Below are 18877 nucleotides of genomic sequence, written 5' to 3'. Positions count from 1 at the left end.
TGTGTTGGATTCATTTATTGTGTAGCTGTTTTTTGTTTGTTTGGTTGGTTGGTCGGTTTTTTACCAGAAAGACTCGCTTTCCGGTACATACTTTGCATTCTGACAAATGTAGGACATTGATAACTGAAGAATAAATAAGTGACATTGGTTACAGAAACATCGTTAGAAAAAATGTTAACCAAGATGCAACTTTTCAACTTAAAATGAGTCACTGACTCCTGGAAGGTATTGAACAGAACTGATTGACAATATTGAACAGTGCAAATGCATCTAAGGGTAAATTTTTTTCACAAAATACACGTGTGTATCAGCTGCTCGTAGCCAACAGAGAAAATAAAACCTTGTATTTTTTAAAAAATAACTTAACAGCAGGCTGAAGGACAGTGTTGGACATCCACTCTGGCTGAAAATCTCAGGCTTCACCTCTGACCACAGCCAGTATCACTTATAGGTATAGATGTGTGTGGTTAGAAGTGTGCTTTGTTGCATCTGTAACCACACCCAACAGTGATGTCATGGCATCCTCGAGTACATCTATACATCACTGCAGCGAGGTGAAAAATTAAACCGCTTTAGTTGATAAAGGCAAAACAGGTTTGTCTTTGTGAACAAGAAAATTACATGATTAAGGGGTATGTCATTTTTCTCACTGTGCTATAGAGGGAACCTCTTTTGCCTGTGAGGGTGGAGGAAGAGGTGGAGGGCATTTCGGGGCTCTGAGTCCAGGCTTTTTATGAGACGGCTTTTTGGGGTTGCCCGGCTGAGCCCGGGGTGCAGGTATTGGCGCGGTCCTTGTTTCCGGATCCGCCGGGGCTGTGGTGGGGGGTGGAGGTGCTTGGAGCCTGGGAGGTGCAGGGGGTTTGGGCTTAGAGAACTGCACTGTCACCTGGTCGTTAGCTTGGTTAGCTTTGGTCACGTTGAAAGTTCTTTTTGCTGGAGGATGAGAAAAGGACAGAAAGACAGTGGAATTATATGGAAGCCAACTGGGAGCGACCACATTAAGAAAAGGGTTGTAAATAAGCAGGAAGATGCACCCCTAAAATGACAAAACATGTTCTCAGAAAGCAGGATTTAAAGATTCAGTAGGTAATATTTATAAAAAAATAATGTTTGTCATATTTGCTGAAACTGTCACTATATTCTAACAGTGGTACATGAGACATATTATACAGAGAAAAAGAAATATTCTATTCCTTCCTGTTACAAATGAAATGTTGAAGTCATAAGTGATCACATCTACTCTTATCTAGTGAATTTTCATCTGTGCTTCGTGGGCAGGTTATAACACATGTGGCCACAGTGGCAGCTGGTTAATAAGTAAGGTTAAATCATTTCAATTTAAACTGAGTTTTAAAGACAGGTGTGATGAGAAAATGTACAAATATTAGATGCAGTCTATTTGATGTAAAACTAAAAAATGAATTAAATTAACCCAAACATTGATTAAATTAAGATGAACAATTTGGAATCAATCTGTTCATCAAAAAAGTGACATTCGGTAGCCAACCAAAGGTGTCGATGTAGAACACGTGCATGTGAATCCATTTTGTAGTCAGACAGACATGTCAGGATGAGGAAACTTGAGGGAAAATAAGGGAAAGTATTTCAGCCTCAACCCCCAAGTGAAGCTGTTACAACAATGTGAGAGATGACGCACGACCCAAGAGACTGATATTTTGGTCAGTGGTCGGAGACTTCCTGTTTCCTGTGTACTTCCTGGTTGTTACAACGAAAGCAGTAGATTTATTTTACTCTGTCAGCTTGACCTAACAAGCCACCACTTTGACTCTGCGAGAGGAAAAGGGTTGAAGTAAAGAATCTGCACAGGACATTACACAATAGTTTGTGCTCTCAGCTCAAAAACAACAGTAAGTGAATGAGGACTGCTACTACTGTAGAAAAAAATGTTTTGAGTCACTTAGAGATAATTTGGATTATTTGAAGTGGGGCTGTATGAGGTACTTATCGGTATTATTATAGCTACTGTGGTCAAAACGCCCCCAGTTTGGAGAAGCAGCAGTAGCACCAGCACAGAATCTACTGTGGACAGTTCAGCAGAAAAATGTATTCTAGCCATTTAAAAAAAAAGCCCCACCTAAATAAGGCAATATCTGTTTAAGTGTACTCTATTTTTGGAAAACTTTCACTGCTTTGACTCACTGTCAGTGATGGGAAACTGCTGTTATATATTCCCATCAGAAAAGGCTGTCTGACAGCATGATAAAAAACTGAAACCATTCTAAATATAGTGTACACTTCAGAGGTTTGACCAGCCATTAGGCACAGTGGACTTGGACTTACGTTTATACGGTGAGGCGATCTTCACCAATGCTCTGGGAGAATCTGGAGGTGCCTCCAAAATTGGCTCCAGCTGACCCTGATCCGAACACTGCCTCTGGGTGGGACTCCTGCTCAGACCCGAAGGCTGGGCTGGGCCCTGGTTTGCTGTTGAGCTACAGACAGCGGAAGCGCTGGAGGCCAGGACGGGGCTAGGACTGATGGAGGACGAACTGCTGGATGTTGTGTTTTGATGGGCTGCTGCTGCTGCTGCCTCAGCCGCAGGGCTGCCCCATGTGGAGGTGCCACTGCGACTCACAGAGCCAGATTTCACCAGGAAGTAGCCACCGCTGTCCTGCGAGGCTGTGCTGATGGAAAGAAACAGACAACAGTTAATGTTTTTTTGTAAAAATACTGGAATGCTGTCCAAGTATTCCAAACAATCATCTCATGCTGCTAGTTGTAGCAGCTAGTTTGCAAACCTAGGGCAGCGTTAACCCTCTAACATCATAATCTAAGACTGAGTGGCAACAACAAAGATTAATTCAATATAAGATTAGTTCTAGTTTAAAATGACTAAATCCAGATTTAAAATTAAGCAGAGCTTTGTTGCAAAACCGAAGGGTAATCTCTGTTTAGTAAGTGCAAAACCAAGTTTATTGATGTAAACCAAAATTACAATAGATTTTAATCAATATGGAAATGTTGCTTACACAAATTAAAATAAATAAATAATAAATGTAAGTGATATCAGAACCTAGTAAGTATGCAGGTTGGGGGTTGGGGGGTTACTTTTAATTTTACATTTGTTTGCTAGCTAGCTGAACAGTTAACAAAATACTGCAGTTTAGCCATTTTAAAAGTTAAACCTCATCCTAAAGTGTAAATTTAAAGTTAATACTGGATCACATTTTAAATTGAATTTTAAAGTTTTGGTGCAACACAATTAAACTTAATCTTAGAGTAAAAACTAACTGCAGGTTTAAAGATAGGGTTAAATTGAATCTTTCTTTCTTTCATTTTAAACTAGTTTGGTCCAACATAATTGAAAGTTAAATCACGATTTAATTGGGTTTAAAAATTAATTGTTGGTGCAACCTAAGAGCCTAAGCTGTTACGTCATTCAGCACTGTTAAGTCATTTTGTGAACTCTGCTCTCACAGAGCAATAGGTACCTGTTTGTCTTTGAGAGAGGGAGGTGATAAGAGGAGCAGGAGGAGGTGGTGGATGAAGAGGAGGAGATTGTTCTGCTCAGTTTGTCCTTTTCCGACATCAGAGACTGGGCAACAGGAGCTGGCAGGCTTCCATCTGGGATCTCAGGAAGTTCTGGAATCTCAAAGGGTACCTCTGACCAAACAAAAGAACGGGAAAAAACATCAGATTTATGAGTGCTAAATTAATAGTCAGCATTTTATTTTTACAACTTGGGCCTTATTTGTTTAGTTTTTGCTGTTGTTCCCACTGGTAATAATCTCATTGTACACATTAATTGCATTGTTGAGATTTGACATTGCTAACAGGAAGTTCAACTGGGGAGCAGTCAAATGACCAGCGGGGTTTTAACTAAACCCACATGTATGCTAAATGTATTTGGCAAAGTAAAACAACCCAAACTGTCAGATAGACTTCCTGATTCAACTTTGACCGACTGCACTTAGTACAGTAGCTGTTAGCATTTTCTTTGCAGTGGGTGCAGCGACTTTCATTTTAAACTCCAAATAAAGTTTAAATTAGCTGTTTCTAGAGTTGGTGAGGCAGCAGCCTAGGCGGGCCAAGGATGCTGTAAGATTTGTTAATTTTCATTTTGTAAACTTTATTGAAGTGTACTTCACTGTTACCTCAAGATCAGTGTCTGGTGTGTGTGTGTGTGTGTGTGTGTGTGTGTGTGTGTGTGTGTGTGTACCTTCAGGGAAGAGGCTGGAGCTGTACTGAATGAGAGGCTCAACGACTGTCACCACTTGGACTGAAGAAGCTGACGCCATGTCGAACAGAGCAGCTTCCCTAAACACGCAGAGACAAAGACATGTGGCACAGACAAGGGCTCAGACTGTGCAATATGGTGACATTAACTTAGACCACAAAGTCACCACATTTGTAACAAGTAATTTGTCAAATTCAGTCGGGGTGTCACTTACATGGAAACCTAAGTTGTTAACAGTTGCCTGCTTAGCTATAAAAAACTATTAACCAGTGAGAGTATTTATGCAATCTCTTCCTGAAGATTAACGCACAAAACCAATCTTCGCTGCAATGAAAGTGTCAGCCTAGTGAACAACCTTTCATAGTTTATCTGCTAACAGGATGTTGTGGTTCAGTTTCATGTGACCAGCTGGTCTGGTTTATGAAATATTTCACTGATCCTGTCATATTAGGACATAAATATGATGAAAGAGGAAGGTCAGGCAGGACGGGGGACATGTGTGAATGGAGTATAGTAGTGCATGCGAGGTTAAAAAGACTCACTACGCACCCTTCAGCTCGTGGCCAGAGCAGGTTGGGCCCCAGGACGATGGCGATGTTACTGGGCGTCATCTTGTTTATGGCCTGCTGCTCAGACAACAGAGACAAGAACTGGACCAGGTACCTGACAGGGAGAAAGAGGAGAAAACAAGTAAGGTAAACACAGGAAATAAATGAGGCAGAAGCTATAAGGCTGGCTAAAAGCTATTGGAAAAGGTCGTACTTTAGTGGGTCTAAAATGTCACAGAAAAGGATAAAAGTACCCACTAGATAACATATTAATGTTATCAGATAAAACTGATATATCAAAATGTTATGCTAGCAGCTCTGCGAGGCTGTACTAAGGAAGAGTGTTGCACATCAGCATGCTCACAATGACAATGTTAACATGCTGATGTTTACCAGATATATTGTTCACCAAGCTCAGCATCTTAGTTTAGAGTGTTAGCATTTGCCAATTTGTTTAATACTGACATTTGCCAGTTTGTTGGGATGCAAACAGTTGTGGATTTATTTGAATGTTAACATTTGCTAATCAGTAAGCATGCTAACATTTCCCAACTAGTTGGACCTCCAACATGTGCCAGTTTGTTGGCACAATATGGGGTCTATCTGCCACCTCAGACTACAAGACAGACCCATTTTACTACAGGACACAACCCCTGAAATAACTTCCTGGATTGAAGAACTTTTTTTTTTTTAACCCAAACCATAATGTTTCCCTAAACCTCCCAAAGTTATTTTTGTACATAAACTTGACCATGTAGTTGTGGTGGCAAAACGTAACCAAACTGTGACTGTTTTTGGGGTGTACTTTGTACCAGGTGTCCTGTAGTAGTTCACTAAAAATCAACCTCAAGGTGGCGCTCCCACCAAAGTCAGTACATTTCATTCTCAAGTGAATATGAATATGTGTATAATATTGCTGAGACAGTCTGTACCAAAAAGGTGGACTGACGGTCGGGGCAGGATTCCTTTTTATAAAGCTGCTAGTGTGGCTAAAAATACAATCCAGTTAAGTTGAATATGATGATGTCCTTCTTTATTCCAGAAATGCTGATCCTTTTGAGATAAGTTTTCACCCAAGTGACATGTACATTTGATGTTTGATCATAATGTGATTCAGTAGCAAAAGAATGTACACGATGACTACACACCTGAGGTTGTTGTAGTTTTCTGGTGGCAGTTTCTTCAGAAGTACTCTGAACTGCTCCAGCTTCTCTGTCAAGTCTTTGTCCCTGTGGAAAAAAAGAAATTAAACTCAAGAAACGGGCTTGAAACCACATTAGCGTGAGAAATAAGTGTGGATCATACACACCCTGCTGCTTTAAACCAGTCATTGTAGAGGTCAAAGGTCATTAGAGGTTCGGGTAGTTCTCGCAGGTAGCACTTCAAAGCTCCTGTCAGAACACATTCAGAGAGAAATCATCAGAGGTTGCAATTAAAAAACTTAATAAATTAATTTTTTTGTTGATAGATATATAATAATTATAACTAATAACTCATGAAGTTGTGATGATATTGGCTATTTTCTGTCACTGTTGCCATGAAAGCTTTTACATAACTGTTCTAAAAATTCTGTAGCACACAGGAAATTGTGCAGTTTACGTTACTGGAAGCTGCAACCGGGGCTGTATTTGGAGCAAACAGAAGAGGAACTGGGTAGATCAGTGTCTACAACAGAAACTTAAACTCCACTAAGAGGAAATAAAAAGGAAAAAGAAACAGACACATAATTACCAGCTACAGCATGTGGGTCCATGCTGAACTCGCCGTAGTCGACTGCCTCTTGATCCAAACAGGTCTTCAGCCTTTTCACTACCGAGGCTGCCGCCGCCAGACGAAACAGACCCTGAGGAAGGAGGAAGACGACCGAGACAACAATAAATTAGATACAGTATAGACTAGGGAATCAGCTGTGCTGAATTAAAGTCAAATCCGAGACCAGGTTTGGTGGGGTTTTAGTCTTGGCCAGATGCAAAAAAGGCAGATTGAAAGCAGAGCAGTGCTGGTCAAAAACACTAAACAAACTATAAATATTAATTTGCCTTAGCATCTGCACATTCTTCATATTCCTGAAGCAAAGATGCTAAATGTTCTGTCCCCTCAACTGATTACATGTCAAATGAACAAGTCAAGTTGATATAGGAGTCAGTCGTTGGTTTGTTTGTCCACCACTTTAGACCAGACTGTCTTACCAACTATTAGATGGATTTCCATTAAAATTGATACGGAATTTCATGTTGTTCATTTTAATTTGTCCAATATATCCACATCCATGTAACCAATATTTAGGCTTATCACTAAATTGGCCTACTTGCAAAACTAATAACATTTCAGTCGGCTTTAGCTGTACTTTTTGTACGTTTAATGTTAATTAGTAAGGTGGTATGCTAACATGCTGAACTAAGATGTTATCATGGTTAACATTGTGCATGCTTTAGTGCATAATGTCTAAGTCATTTCATAATGATGAACTGATGTGTATCTACATACAAAATAGCCAGTCCCATATTTTTAACATATGTCTTTTTGCAACCATCTGCATGACTATTTATAAGTTTAGCTTGGGGGCCGGGCTAAATAGTGAGAAAGACCCTGTAGATAGGATGTGGTGGACTAATGGATTAAACACGGGACTTCCCCTTCTCTTGACATGCCTCAATTTTTAGCCTATCTTATTTTATTATTTAATTTTAAATGATCATTTTTTGTTTTCAACTCCAGCTGCAGTTTGGTCAAGTTTACAAAACAAAACTACTCGGTTAGGTTTGGGAAATGTTCTTGGTTTGTTTCTGCCATGCTGGTGTAAATAGACAGATTGGCTAGTCCATCCTGAGTGCAAATAGCATTATTGGCTCACACCTTGGTAGTAATAGAATCTGCCTATTCAAGGACCATAAACATTCTGGATTCTACAGGTAAAATTTCTTTGCAGTGCTAAAGAGGAAATAAATCTAGCATTAATAAATATCCCAAAAGGGACAAAGTCATCAACATGCATCAGTACCTGAGAATAAGAAAAGTCAAAATAACACTAGAAAAGTCCGAGATATGAATGTGGTCTACAGACTGGACTCAAACAGATCTGTATGCACTGATAGGATGGTGTGGAGGAAACGGCGGTGGAGTAAACTAAAAGGTAACTGTAGGTACAGAGCAGCAGAATTGACATGCATATCATCCTGTCCTACCTCCTCTCTCATGCCCGTTCTCAGCAGCATGTGAATACACTCCTGGATGGGAGCAGCAATTTCTCTGTCGCTTTTAGACAGATGAGAGAGCAGAGGCTCCCCGTAGACCTTCTGGCTCGAGAGGCTGAGCGGTGGCCCTGCAGAATCAGATAAGAACACAGAGGAAATAAGAACATGTAGACAGAACACATGACAGTGCAAAAAAAAAAATTAGACTGGTGCAAACCAACCGACTTCACCTTTTTGACTGTGATTCTCCTTGAGTTCACTGATGTTTTTGTTCAGGAACTCGTGGGAATTTTTGTGGTATTCTGCTTGCAGCTCAAGAAGCTATAAGAGAAAAGTGAAAGAGAAATTTGCTTTGTGCATTCTTTCCGTTCAGTGAAATTACTACTTAGTAGAAAAAAGTTCAAACCATCACAACTGCAACTCACACGGATGAAGTAGTTTGCATAGTCATCTTCTTTAGTTGCAAAGTGATACAGATCTGCAGAGTACTGATCCTACAGAGACAGAGAAAAGAGAGGGATCAGAGGTCAAGGCTGTCCTTCTGACTCCAGGTTCAGTACCTGGTGGATGCTCGCTGCAGCCCAGGTGGTTTGTAGAAGGAAACACTGGTACCTTGATGCTCTCCAACCTCCTCCAAGCTTCTTCCACATCCTCCCTGAGCCCGTCCTGCTTTGCCTGGGGACCAGTGCTGGTTTGGCTCCTGATCATACAGTCACACACATACACAGAAAGTTGTAAAAAATTTGTATAAGCTTCTTCGTTGGTGGAAAAATTGTGATACACGTAGCTCTGACTGAAGTTGTGTAATTTACCTGATTCTTGCGTTGTTCCAGTCTGTTGTGAGCTTTGCAAACTGTTTCTTGTTCTTGAGAATCTCTGGTAAATCTTCCTAGAGGGAAAAAAAGAGAATACAAGTAAAGTAAGTAAAAATACTGGGGGAATTTTAATTGATTCAACTTAATATGAATCAATTTATTAATTAATTTTGCTATCTAAAGTCCCAGTGTGTAGAATCTAGCATTGAGGTTGCAGATTGTAACCAACTAAATACCACTCGCTTCACCCTCCCCTTCCAGGCGTGTGGTATTCTAGCCATAAAATATGCAAAAGGACATCTCTAGAGCTGGTAGCCCTGTTTCCATCATCATCTTTTTATGCATAACTTGAAGTATTAGTTTGACTTATCACAAACTTTTTTTAAAAATTATGTTCACTTGAGGCAGATTTTGCCTTTTTTGAAAAAGTCATTGCCCTTAATGGGAGATGGGAACACATTTATCTAAATAAGTTCTGATGTAGACAACATTTAACTCACATCACGATCAGCTGTTTCCAGAGGAAGAAGTTGCTTCCACTATTGCCATTGGCTGTCCCATGAAAGAATAATTGCAACTAGCCCATTTGAAAAAAAAAAAAAAACACATTGGACCTTTTATTTATGTTGGGTGAGGCCTTTCGGTGTGCAGTTTGCATGCTCTCCCTATGTTTGCACAGGTTTCCTGTCTCTATGTGTCAACCTTATGACAGACTGGCAGCCCATCCAGGGTGTACCTAACCAGTAAAGTCAGCTGGCAGGGTACAGCAGATGGATGGATGGTTATTTAATTTCTATTCAGCTACAGCTTGTCGTCTGTTCATTTATTCAGGCAACACACAGGGACAGAAATTATTAACAATTATACAATCGCACGTGCATACTGGCACAACTGTTGATGAGCATATCCTGAGGATGGAAAAAATTAGACAAAACCCCAACAGCACCACGCAATCTTATACAAAACCAAGGCAATAAATATCACCCTTGTAGAGCTTGAACTGTGTGACACAGAACCAGAAAACTTTCATATCTATTTACAGATGCAGAGCAGCTGTGGTTGCATGAAGCGCCGTGATCAGAAATATAACATTAGTTTCACTTAAAGCACATGCAGCACATGCCACTGGTCTCACCTCGCTGAGCTTGTTGAGTGGCTCCAGGACTGCTTTCTCCACCATCATCTCAAAGTCTGCCAGCATGCTGGCCAGCATCTTCTCCATGAAACAGCACATCTCCAACACCCTCCTGACACACACATAGATGGTCAAGTAACTTCTTGCAGTACATATATTTTTTTCAGATGGATGTCAGGACTAGAAAGTATAAAAACACATCTTCAAGATTTAAAACAATATATGGATCGGATACAAACGAACAGGAGGATCTAGCACAGTGTGGAGAGCGTGCAACAAGATTACAGTGATGTGTGCTCAGGGTAGGGAGAAGAAAGAAGAAAATTTGAGATTGCATGACAATTCTATCTAACTGATAAGGAATTTTGTTATATTCATAATTAAAATTTTATGAATTTTATTTTATTTTAAAATGTATTTATAAATAATTTCTTCTCAGGATGACAGATACTCCAGTAAAACTAATCAGAATAGCTGTTTTAAAAGTCTGGTCTGCTCCTTTTGCTACAGCTTGCTCCTTAAAACTACCTTTGAGGCACCTTTAATAGGTTTGCGCACGCTTAGTCACTTCTCACGCTGTGTTGAATGATCAGCATTGAGGCAAAGACCGACCGACCCTGCCTCAGCCCTACGGTCTATGTCTGTTCCCTGTCATGTGGCATCCACCTGTTCTCTCAGTGGGCCACAACCTTCCCCACCTGACTAGCAGTGTACCAGTTGAGTACCTTGAATGTCTATTAAAAGGACATATTGACACCAGTTTTGGCCAGTTGTCTTATGAGGAAAAAAGACTGATTTATAGCCTAACTACTGTAGACTATATTTTGTCACTTGTACACATATGCTCCATTAATAGGTGACGCTGTCAGAGCTTCAAAGCTATAAATAAAATATACGAGTAGACTTCTAGTCACAAGCTATAGAGTGTGAGGGATCCTCTTTCTTTTTCACCCAGAACTGAAAACCACCGTACTGAAGTCATGAGGCTTTCACATGACAACAGGACTGTTTGTCAAGAGCACGGGTGGACGGACGCATGGATCAAACCTGTCACCTGATAGAGGACTCTGCATCAAAGTCTTTGAGGCTTTCGGCCATGCTGATGGACAGCAGCATCAGGGGGAGTTTTTTCTGTGGACACACAAGCAGATGTAACACCTCCCAGCAACCAATCAGATGTTTTGTCAGACTCGCCGTCGTGACTACAGTTGTTTCAGTACCATTCGTCTCTCGGCGTCCAGCCCTGCCTGACTCTGCATGCAGGCCTGCAGCTTCTTGTGAAGGACCTGAGCCGCCTTCTTGGCCGGTTCCACCCGCTGCTCCACCTTCATTTACAAACAATGTCATCTGTTTACTGGCAACAAAGCTTGTGCACATGTCAGCGTCTGTTTAAGTCGTGCTTCTGGTCCCTTTTCTAATGTCATGAATGCAAAAGATGATTTCCTTTATAAACTAGGTACTGCAAAATCAATCATATCAAATATGAGGTGTGCTGTAAGTTTCACTCAATAATGATTGGTGTATATTCTAAAGCTCATGGAACAATAAAGTTTGAATTCAAATGCAACAAAGTACAGCTACAGCAATAAAGTAATTAATGCTTAATTAATAAGCTCTTCTCACCAAAACCAGGTCCTCATGTAGAAGTTCAGTGGCATCTTGTGACCTGCAGAAGTGTATGTTGGGCTGGTTAGTGAATATACAGGTAAACAACTACGACTAGAAAAAAGCTGAAAATCAAAAATGATCCAACAACAATTTTGATATTTAAATATCATTATTATAATTTAGTGCTGCAATTTACATCTGTATTCATTAGCAGTTAATCCGAGGATCATTTTGATGTCTAACTTTTTTTTCATTTTGTTATGTCGAACTCAACTAATCGATTAGTCTACTGTTTGTTAAATATCTATCATATATCAAGACAAAATGTCAAAACATTTGCTGCTTTTCAGATGTGAGGATTTGCTGCTTTTGCTCTGTTTCATATTGTCATAAAGTAAAAATCTTTGGTTTTTGGACATGGACTCTTGCAATATACCACTACTGATGTAACAATAATACTGAAAAAAAAAAAGAAATATTGATGACACTTGTATTTTGAGTGTGACTCATTTGCCAAAAATTAGATAAAATGCCCAATAAATAAGGATGAATTTGACTGATTTCTCTGTACATAGTGCAATTTCTATCGTTACCATGAATTCTTTTGGCCATGGTGAAAATCTGATATCATTACAGCCCCGGATGGACAAAACACGACACAAGACGGCAATTTGAAATTAGATACTGTACTTAAAGGGGAATTTTCTTTCTTCAAAACTCACTTAAAATAAAATATACAAAGTCATAAAATGAGTATGTACTTAAAATTAGAACTATTTTCACACCAATTTACAGAAGCTGAGAATGACCGTACCAACATTTTTTTTTAAAGATGTTATCTTGGCTTCTCAAGTCAATTATTTTTATCTTGGGGAAAAAAGTAAGATTTCTTGAGATAACATGATGATTTATAACAAGAAAACAACTCTTCATAAGGAGTGACTGAGCAGTAAGTCAGTCTCTCTGCTTCAGTCAGCAGCTGCTCAAATAAATCCTCCTGTAATGGCAGAGATGAACACAGTATTAGAGGCATCCAGTTTGCTGTGAGATTTGCAGGCCCACCCCACAGTACATGGTCCAAACAGCATCTTGTTATCAAAGCTTGTTCTCTTGACATAATGAAATAGTCAACTTGTGATTTAGAGATGACGGCATTAAAATAAAATCACTGCAAGCACAGCCGTGCTCTCTGCTTAAATCTTAAAGTCTATTCTCAAACATACTGGTAGTCAATGTAACGACGCTAAAACAAGAGCGATATGATCATGTTTCCTAGATTTTTGGTTCAGACAGGTAGAAATCCAGGCGTGACGAGAAGAAGGCGTGTCTGTGTCTTTAAAACATAGTATTGAACGTATTTTTGAAATATTTCTGAGATGATAAAAACATGATTGCACAAGCTTTGTAGTGTTCAGAACTTAGATTATCATCAAACCACGCACACTGTTTGACATCCACTTTTTAACTTTGGCCAGGCAGTCATTCAGTGAATCCAGCATACCAGGGTCTGTGGATCTCACAGGTGGGTACATCTGTGAATCATCCGCATAAAAATGATTAGACACACCATGTCAGTGGATAATGTGCCCGGGAAGAAGCATATAAAAAAGAAAATAAGACTGAATCCCTGAGGGACACCATACTCGACACATGCCATGGTCTGTCTAAGAGGATGTTGTGATCAGTCGTGTTGAAGGCAGAGCTAAGAACCAATTATCATTGTCCGCAGCCATTAAAAGGTCATTGGTAACCTTCATTGGGGGCGGGGTGGGGGATTTACCAACTGATCAACAGTTTTAAATAAAACTCTAGAGTAGTGTTGATGTGTAGAAATAAGATCAGAAAAATAATTTTCTAGCATCCTTAACCATTTTGGTAAAATGTAAAAGTAATGTTGTAATGTACATGGAGCTTTGCAGTTTAAAATTCAAGTACACTTCCTCCGCTCGAACTGTCAATATGTCCGCTGGCTGACAAATTAGGACATTTTTAGGCCTTACTGCTGAGAGACTTGACGCCAACAACCTAAAGCTGGAGTGTGAGGGCTGCAGCTGTGGTTTGATTTCAGTGCCAGCTCTGTGAGAGCAGGGAGGGGCTCAAACACCAAAACCTCAGAGACACGCAACCGTTTACAGGTAGAATCTGCAACATTGTTTGCAAGAGATGGCAAAAGACAAAGACTGTGAATTAGGTCAAAAAACAAATACCGCCAGACTATGTGTGACTACAGTAGAAACTATCTTCGGTCTGCTCTGCCTGTGTGTATATATGTGTGTAAAACTCTTTCTGCAGCTCTCAGCACAGGAAAGAGAGGCAGCGATGTAACAGTTTGTCACTATGTTTTTATAGAGCCGACCTCAAAGCCTGCACGCTGCACAGCAAAACATCAGAGTAATGCTTTAGATTTTTAAAAATAATGTTGTACCAGCACATATATGTAGGTACTGGGTAACAAAATGGAATAAGGGGCTAAATATTCAGGATTTTACAAAGAAATTATACTGTAGTTGTTTTTTAACTACTGGGTACCTCTTCTAAGTCCTTCTAATGCTGTGTAAATATATGTAAAACGTCCTTTAGAATATAAATATATCCTATAGTTACTATCCAAACATACAGATAATTGCTCAGTAGGTCATAGTTACCCTGGAATAACAGAATAGGTACCCAAGTAGTTAAAAAAAAATAACTACAGTTCAATTTCTTTGTAAAATCCCAAATTGTTACCACCTTACTCCATCTTGTAACCTGGTACCTACATATATGTTGGTAGGTGTTGTGCTGGTAAAAAAAAGAAATAATAATTAGGCTGTAACTCTGGAGTAATTACGCAGTATGTTGTGGGCTGTAATCTTGAGCGTTTGCACCATTATAAAATAAGGAAGTAAAGGCAGAGGGTCAAAAGTGATGACTTAGAGGAACTATGTTTATATTAGTCTATACGTTGTTTTTTGGGAAACTGTTGCACATTATGCCTTTGAAAAAAGAGGGAAGGAGGCGAACAGAGAGGTGAAACACAACAAACTCCTCTGCAGCTTTGAGAACATCTTCAAGCTTGTGCCACACGACCAAAAAGGAAACCCAGCCCAGTTCGAAAAGAGGTCAGATGAGCTTCTGCACCTCCAAGGTGAGGTTTCTTCTTTCGTTTCAAAACAAACAGAGAAGATTCCCCAAGGTGTTTGAACCACTCACCAGTTCCCTTTTTTTTTTAAATCTCTGACTCTCATTTCAAGTTTTTCTTTTGAGGCAGAAAAAAAAAAGATTATTCCACAAAGAGTGAAATGACAAAATAACATGTGAGCTGACGGGCTGTGTGCTTTCTCTGCAAAGTAAAAGTGTCTGTGGAGGTGTGAATGTCTGGATGGAGTCATAGGGCTGCCATAAAAAAAAGAATAAATAAATACAAGAAAACAATAAGAAGAAAATAAATGTGGAATTATAAAGAGGAATAAATAAAAGAATAAATGAGTGAATTAAGAAATGTGAAAATTGTTGTTTTTCCTTTTCCCTGTTGCTTTTGCAGTTCCTTGAAGGGCTAAGATGTTAGTTATCTGGCTTCGGATTGGCCCTCCTGCCCACATGGAGTAGTCAGAGGACCCTTTTTAAGACCCACCCCTTTTTGCTCTGTGCTCCAATAATAGGTGAGCAAACTTTCTCCTGTTCCTGTAAAATGACATAAAGGGTTAAAGGGTCTTAAGTTAGCTAATGACAGCAAAATACTAGCTAATTAGCTATCTAAACATTAGCCGACTGAATGTGTGAATATATGTGACATTTATAGTTCCCCCAGCAACACCTTTTACATCTTCAAAATTTGCTTTTCCTTTTCAACACAGACGAGCCCAGCACATATCACATATCACATATCATCTGGAAAAAAAAGCAAGAAGAAAGTTTACAGAGGGACCGATGCGGCTCAATGGTCATTGGAGCACAGAAAGAAAAGGGGCGGGACTTTGGAAAGGTCACTTCTTGCATACATGAATCCTGGCATGATTCATGTAATCTCATGAAAAAATAAAGTAATTTATATGCAATAAATGAATAAATACATAAATAAATATATATTAAAACATATAAATAAATAGGCCAGGACAGAAATATATGAACAAATAGATATGAATATGAATGAAAATGCTTCTAAGTAGTCTATTTGTCTTTATGTTTACACATTTATTTATTCTTTTATCTATTTATCTTCATACTTACACATTTAGTGTCTTATTCTTTCACAGATTTATTCTTTTTTTATGGCACCTCTGGGCCTTCATACCGTACATCTGTTTTCTTCAGTGTTCAATAACCCTGAGCACAGTGACATAAAGAATTTATGTATCAGTGGCAATCAATGTAATATTGACTTTGGGGTATAAATCTGGTATTTACATCTACTGAGGTTCAGTAGATGTAAATACTTTGCGTGTGAGCTTAATTTTGTACGTGTGTGTTCATCGCATCTAAGGTCAAAGTGTGAGTACAAACTGAGAGCTGGGTGAAGTGCTGCTGCTGCTGTGGTTGAAGCCCACGTTGCTCTGCTGCAGATGCATGCTGTGTAGGTTTATTATTAACCCAGAGTGCGTCAGAGGCACAGAGGCTGCATGGCCTGCACACACACACACACACACACACACACGCACACACATTTGTTTACTTCTGTCGTTTTTGGGGACATTACATAGACTTGCATTCACGTCCTAGAGACTTACCCAAACCCTACCCATAACCACTTCTTGTAGCATTAACCTATCCTTAACCACTGATGCAAAAAACAAAAATAGCATTTTTCCAACTGGGGACAAGGCTTTTGTTAACCAGTCCTGAGTGTGAAATGTGCCTGCAGAAATAACCTATATCATACCAACCCACACACCCATACCTTCAGCCCTGCCGCTGGCACATTCATACCAAAACCCCAGACAGGGTGTGGGTGTGATTTGGTCCCTGACTCATTTGCAAATGTCAGTGACTGTCACACACAGGATTCGAGGTGTTCATCCTGTTTGGTACGTGAAGGTTTTCTGATGATCAGATTGTTGAAAGAATCCCACAGCAGAGTACCAACAACCTTCACAATGTGTGTGGCCAGCGTGTACCACAAACTTTTGTCATTTTCTCCACTCAACTGTGCTGAATCTCTGGTTTTCATGCGTTGAAGAGCCTGAGGTTTCCCTCAAAAACCAAACAGCACGCTTTTGCTCAAAAGAGGAACCAGCAACTGAGTGAGCGCCAGTTTTTTTACACACTTTTCAACACAGTGTTTGCAACTGTGAAAACGAGAACATAAAAAAACCAAAGCAGAATTCGACGTTTCCTCAAAGCGGAATATGTAGCTGAAATGAAAACGACTCCAGTACGGCAGGTAATGATGCTTTGGGCTCTGAGAAAGTTCTTAAAAGTTTCTGGATTTGAGGAAAATAAAATGATCCTTCAAAGTTTTTATATCTGAGATGATCCATTTCAACATTAACACCCAGAATTCCAAGGAAAACTTTGACTGGATTACATTAATTTAATCTGGGATTAGTTTTAATCAGAAACTAGGTTCAAAACGAGTAAATCCAGATTTAGAATTAAGCAAAAAACGAATTTCAGTTTAGTAAATCCAAGTATATTGATGTAAACCCAAATTAAATTGCATTCAGTCAAGCAAAACCTCAGAGTGCACTGCCTTGAAGAATGTGTTTTATTGCTTATGAATGAATCTTTTCATTTATGAGAAGAAGATTGTTATTTTTTCTTTCAAAAGTCATAGTCACCCTGATGTGATTACGAAGAAATTCAAATCTATCCATTCCCTGGCATGATCGTGTGTAAATAATCAGTCCAAAATATTATCCTACACCAAAACTTGCCACTCATGGGTTCACACAAACTTCACACAAGGTTTAGTGTGCATGCGAGTGTGACGCAACAGTTTCAAAGCACTTACTTTGCTGTAGAGCCAAGCTGCTTCAGGATGCTCAGAGACTGCCGGAGCATGCTGGCACTGGAGTCTAACCGGCTTTTCTACCTGACCTCCTCAGCCCTGCTCAGCCTCGCAAGGTATCCTGCTCCGAAAGTGTCCACACAGAGGGTCCAGCTGTCATCAGGGACAGGAGGCGCGGAGCGGAGGCCTCGGCGTCTGCGGTTGTTGCTTCTGTGTGCGTGTTTGGGCTGTCAGTTTTCGTTCTTGTTTCAGGAGGGAGCTCTTAAGTCACATCACACTTAACACAAGCAGCGAATGAGGAAGTTGCACAGATGAAGTTGAAGCTTGATGAAGCTGTGAGGGGAAGAGAGATTTTTCAGGTCTCCGTCACAATAGGATTTAACATTTGGTGACTCGGTGTGGAGGTATAATGACAGAGCATTTGTTTTTTATTAGTTCCAGAAAAAAAATACAATTTCTTCCAACTGTATGAGAGGGTTAACCTTAATTTACTACTCCTGGGTATAAATAAGACATGTCATAATTTGTACAGTATTGTGCCTTAGCTTGTAATACTCTCACTCTTAAAATGTCCCTTTGGCAAGTTGTGGTTATTGCACTTCTTTAAAGATTCTGACAATATGGGCTAAACAGTTAAAAGGATGTGAAAAACTAAAAGAGGAAACTATTAATGCTGCTGGCTGTAACTGTTTTATTTTTCAGTCAGTTTGAAAATTATTTTTATTTCAGTGTGGCTAACCTCAAGCTTCTGATTTCTTGTTAAACTCAGGCCTGTTCCACATTTGTTGGCTTTGCCACTAAGGACTTTAAGTTGAACCTTTTTTAAAAAGCAACTACAAGGAACTTTCATATTGTGTGTATTTTGGAGGCCCCTGTGGACAAAAACGGCAGTGTTTCCACAACCAGAGCCACAAAATGTAACATAAAAATGAAATTATCTAAAGAAAAATCTGCTCCTCTTTATTTTTAACTTGTTTACATATTACTCACTGTGACTTTGCCTGAGAAAATGGAAGCAGGCTTTTCTGGTCTGCATGCCATGAATCATTGTTATTATTATGATCATGCGATTGCATGCGTGTGTGCATACTGCTGGACCAATCAATTTTTTGTGCATATTCATGAGTGTATGGGGAAATACCTCTATGATTGAGAAATTCTGAATTCTGATAAACCTTTTTTACGGTTCCACACCAGCAACAGCCATGGACAGAGGCATTATGTTTTCAGGTCATCCCCTAATTGAGAAGGTGATATCTCAAGAACCGATGAGAGAATTTCTTCAAACCTGACACCAATGTCCACTTCGACTCAAAGATCAGTTGAAAGACCTCTGCATAAATTTTCACTTTATATCGTGGCAAAATGACCTCCAGCTTTACTTTCATTAGATGTTAGCAGTGCATCAGGAGCTGCATGCAGATGTTTCAGTGGAGGTTGTGCTAAAGGTGAT

At 39.6% G+C, this 18877-nt stretch overlaps 1 protein-coding gene across 1 annotated transcript; it reads right to left on the bottom strand.

The window, feature by feature from the left end:
* Positions 1–205: 205 nt before the first annotated feature.
* Positions 206–17707, bottom strand: sh3bp1 (SH3-domain binding protein 1). The gene is made up of 18 exons (XM_084741023.1): positions 17428–17707; positions 11514–11556; positions 11111–11215; positions 10945–11021; positions 9891–10002; positions 8753–8829; positions 8553–8640; positions 8366–8434; positions 8171–8261; positions 7932–8068; positions 6478–6589; positions 6056–6137; positions 5895–5975; positions 4748–4861; positions 4181–4278; positions 3453–3624; positions 2302–2645; positions 206–933 (listed from the first exon to the last, which is right to left on the bottom strand). The coding sequence occupies exons 1-18, from the start codon at positions 17475–17477 to the stop codon at positions 647–649; spliced, it is 2139 nt and encodes a 712-aa protein (XP_084597149.1). The 5' UTR covers positions 17478–17707; the 3' UTR covers positions 206–646.
* Positions 17708–18877: the final 1170 nt, after the last annotated feature.

Source organism: Lutjanus erythropterus, chromosome 17 (assembly GCF_056507025.1).
Source record: "Lutjanus erythropterus isolate fLutEry1 chromosome 17, fLutEry1.hap2, whole genome shotgun sequence".
NCBI lineage: Eukaryota > Metazoa > Chordata > Actinopteri > Lutjaniformes > Lutjanidae > Lutjanus > Lutjanus erythropterus.
Note: the sequence above shows the minus strand (reverse complement) of the source record. Positions and strands in the feature narration are given on the sequence as shown.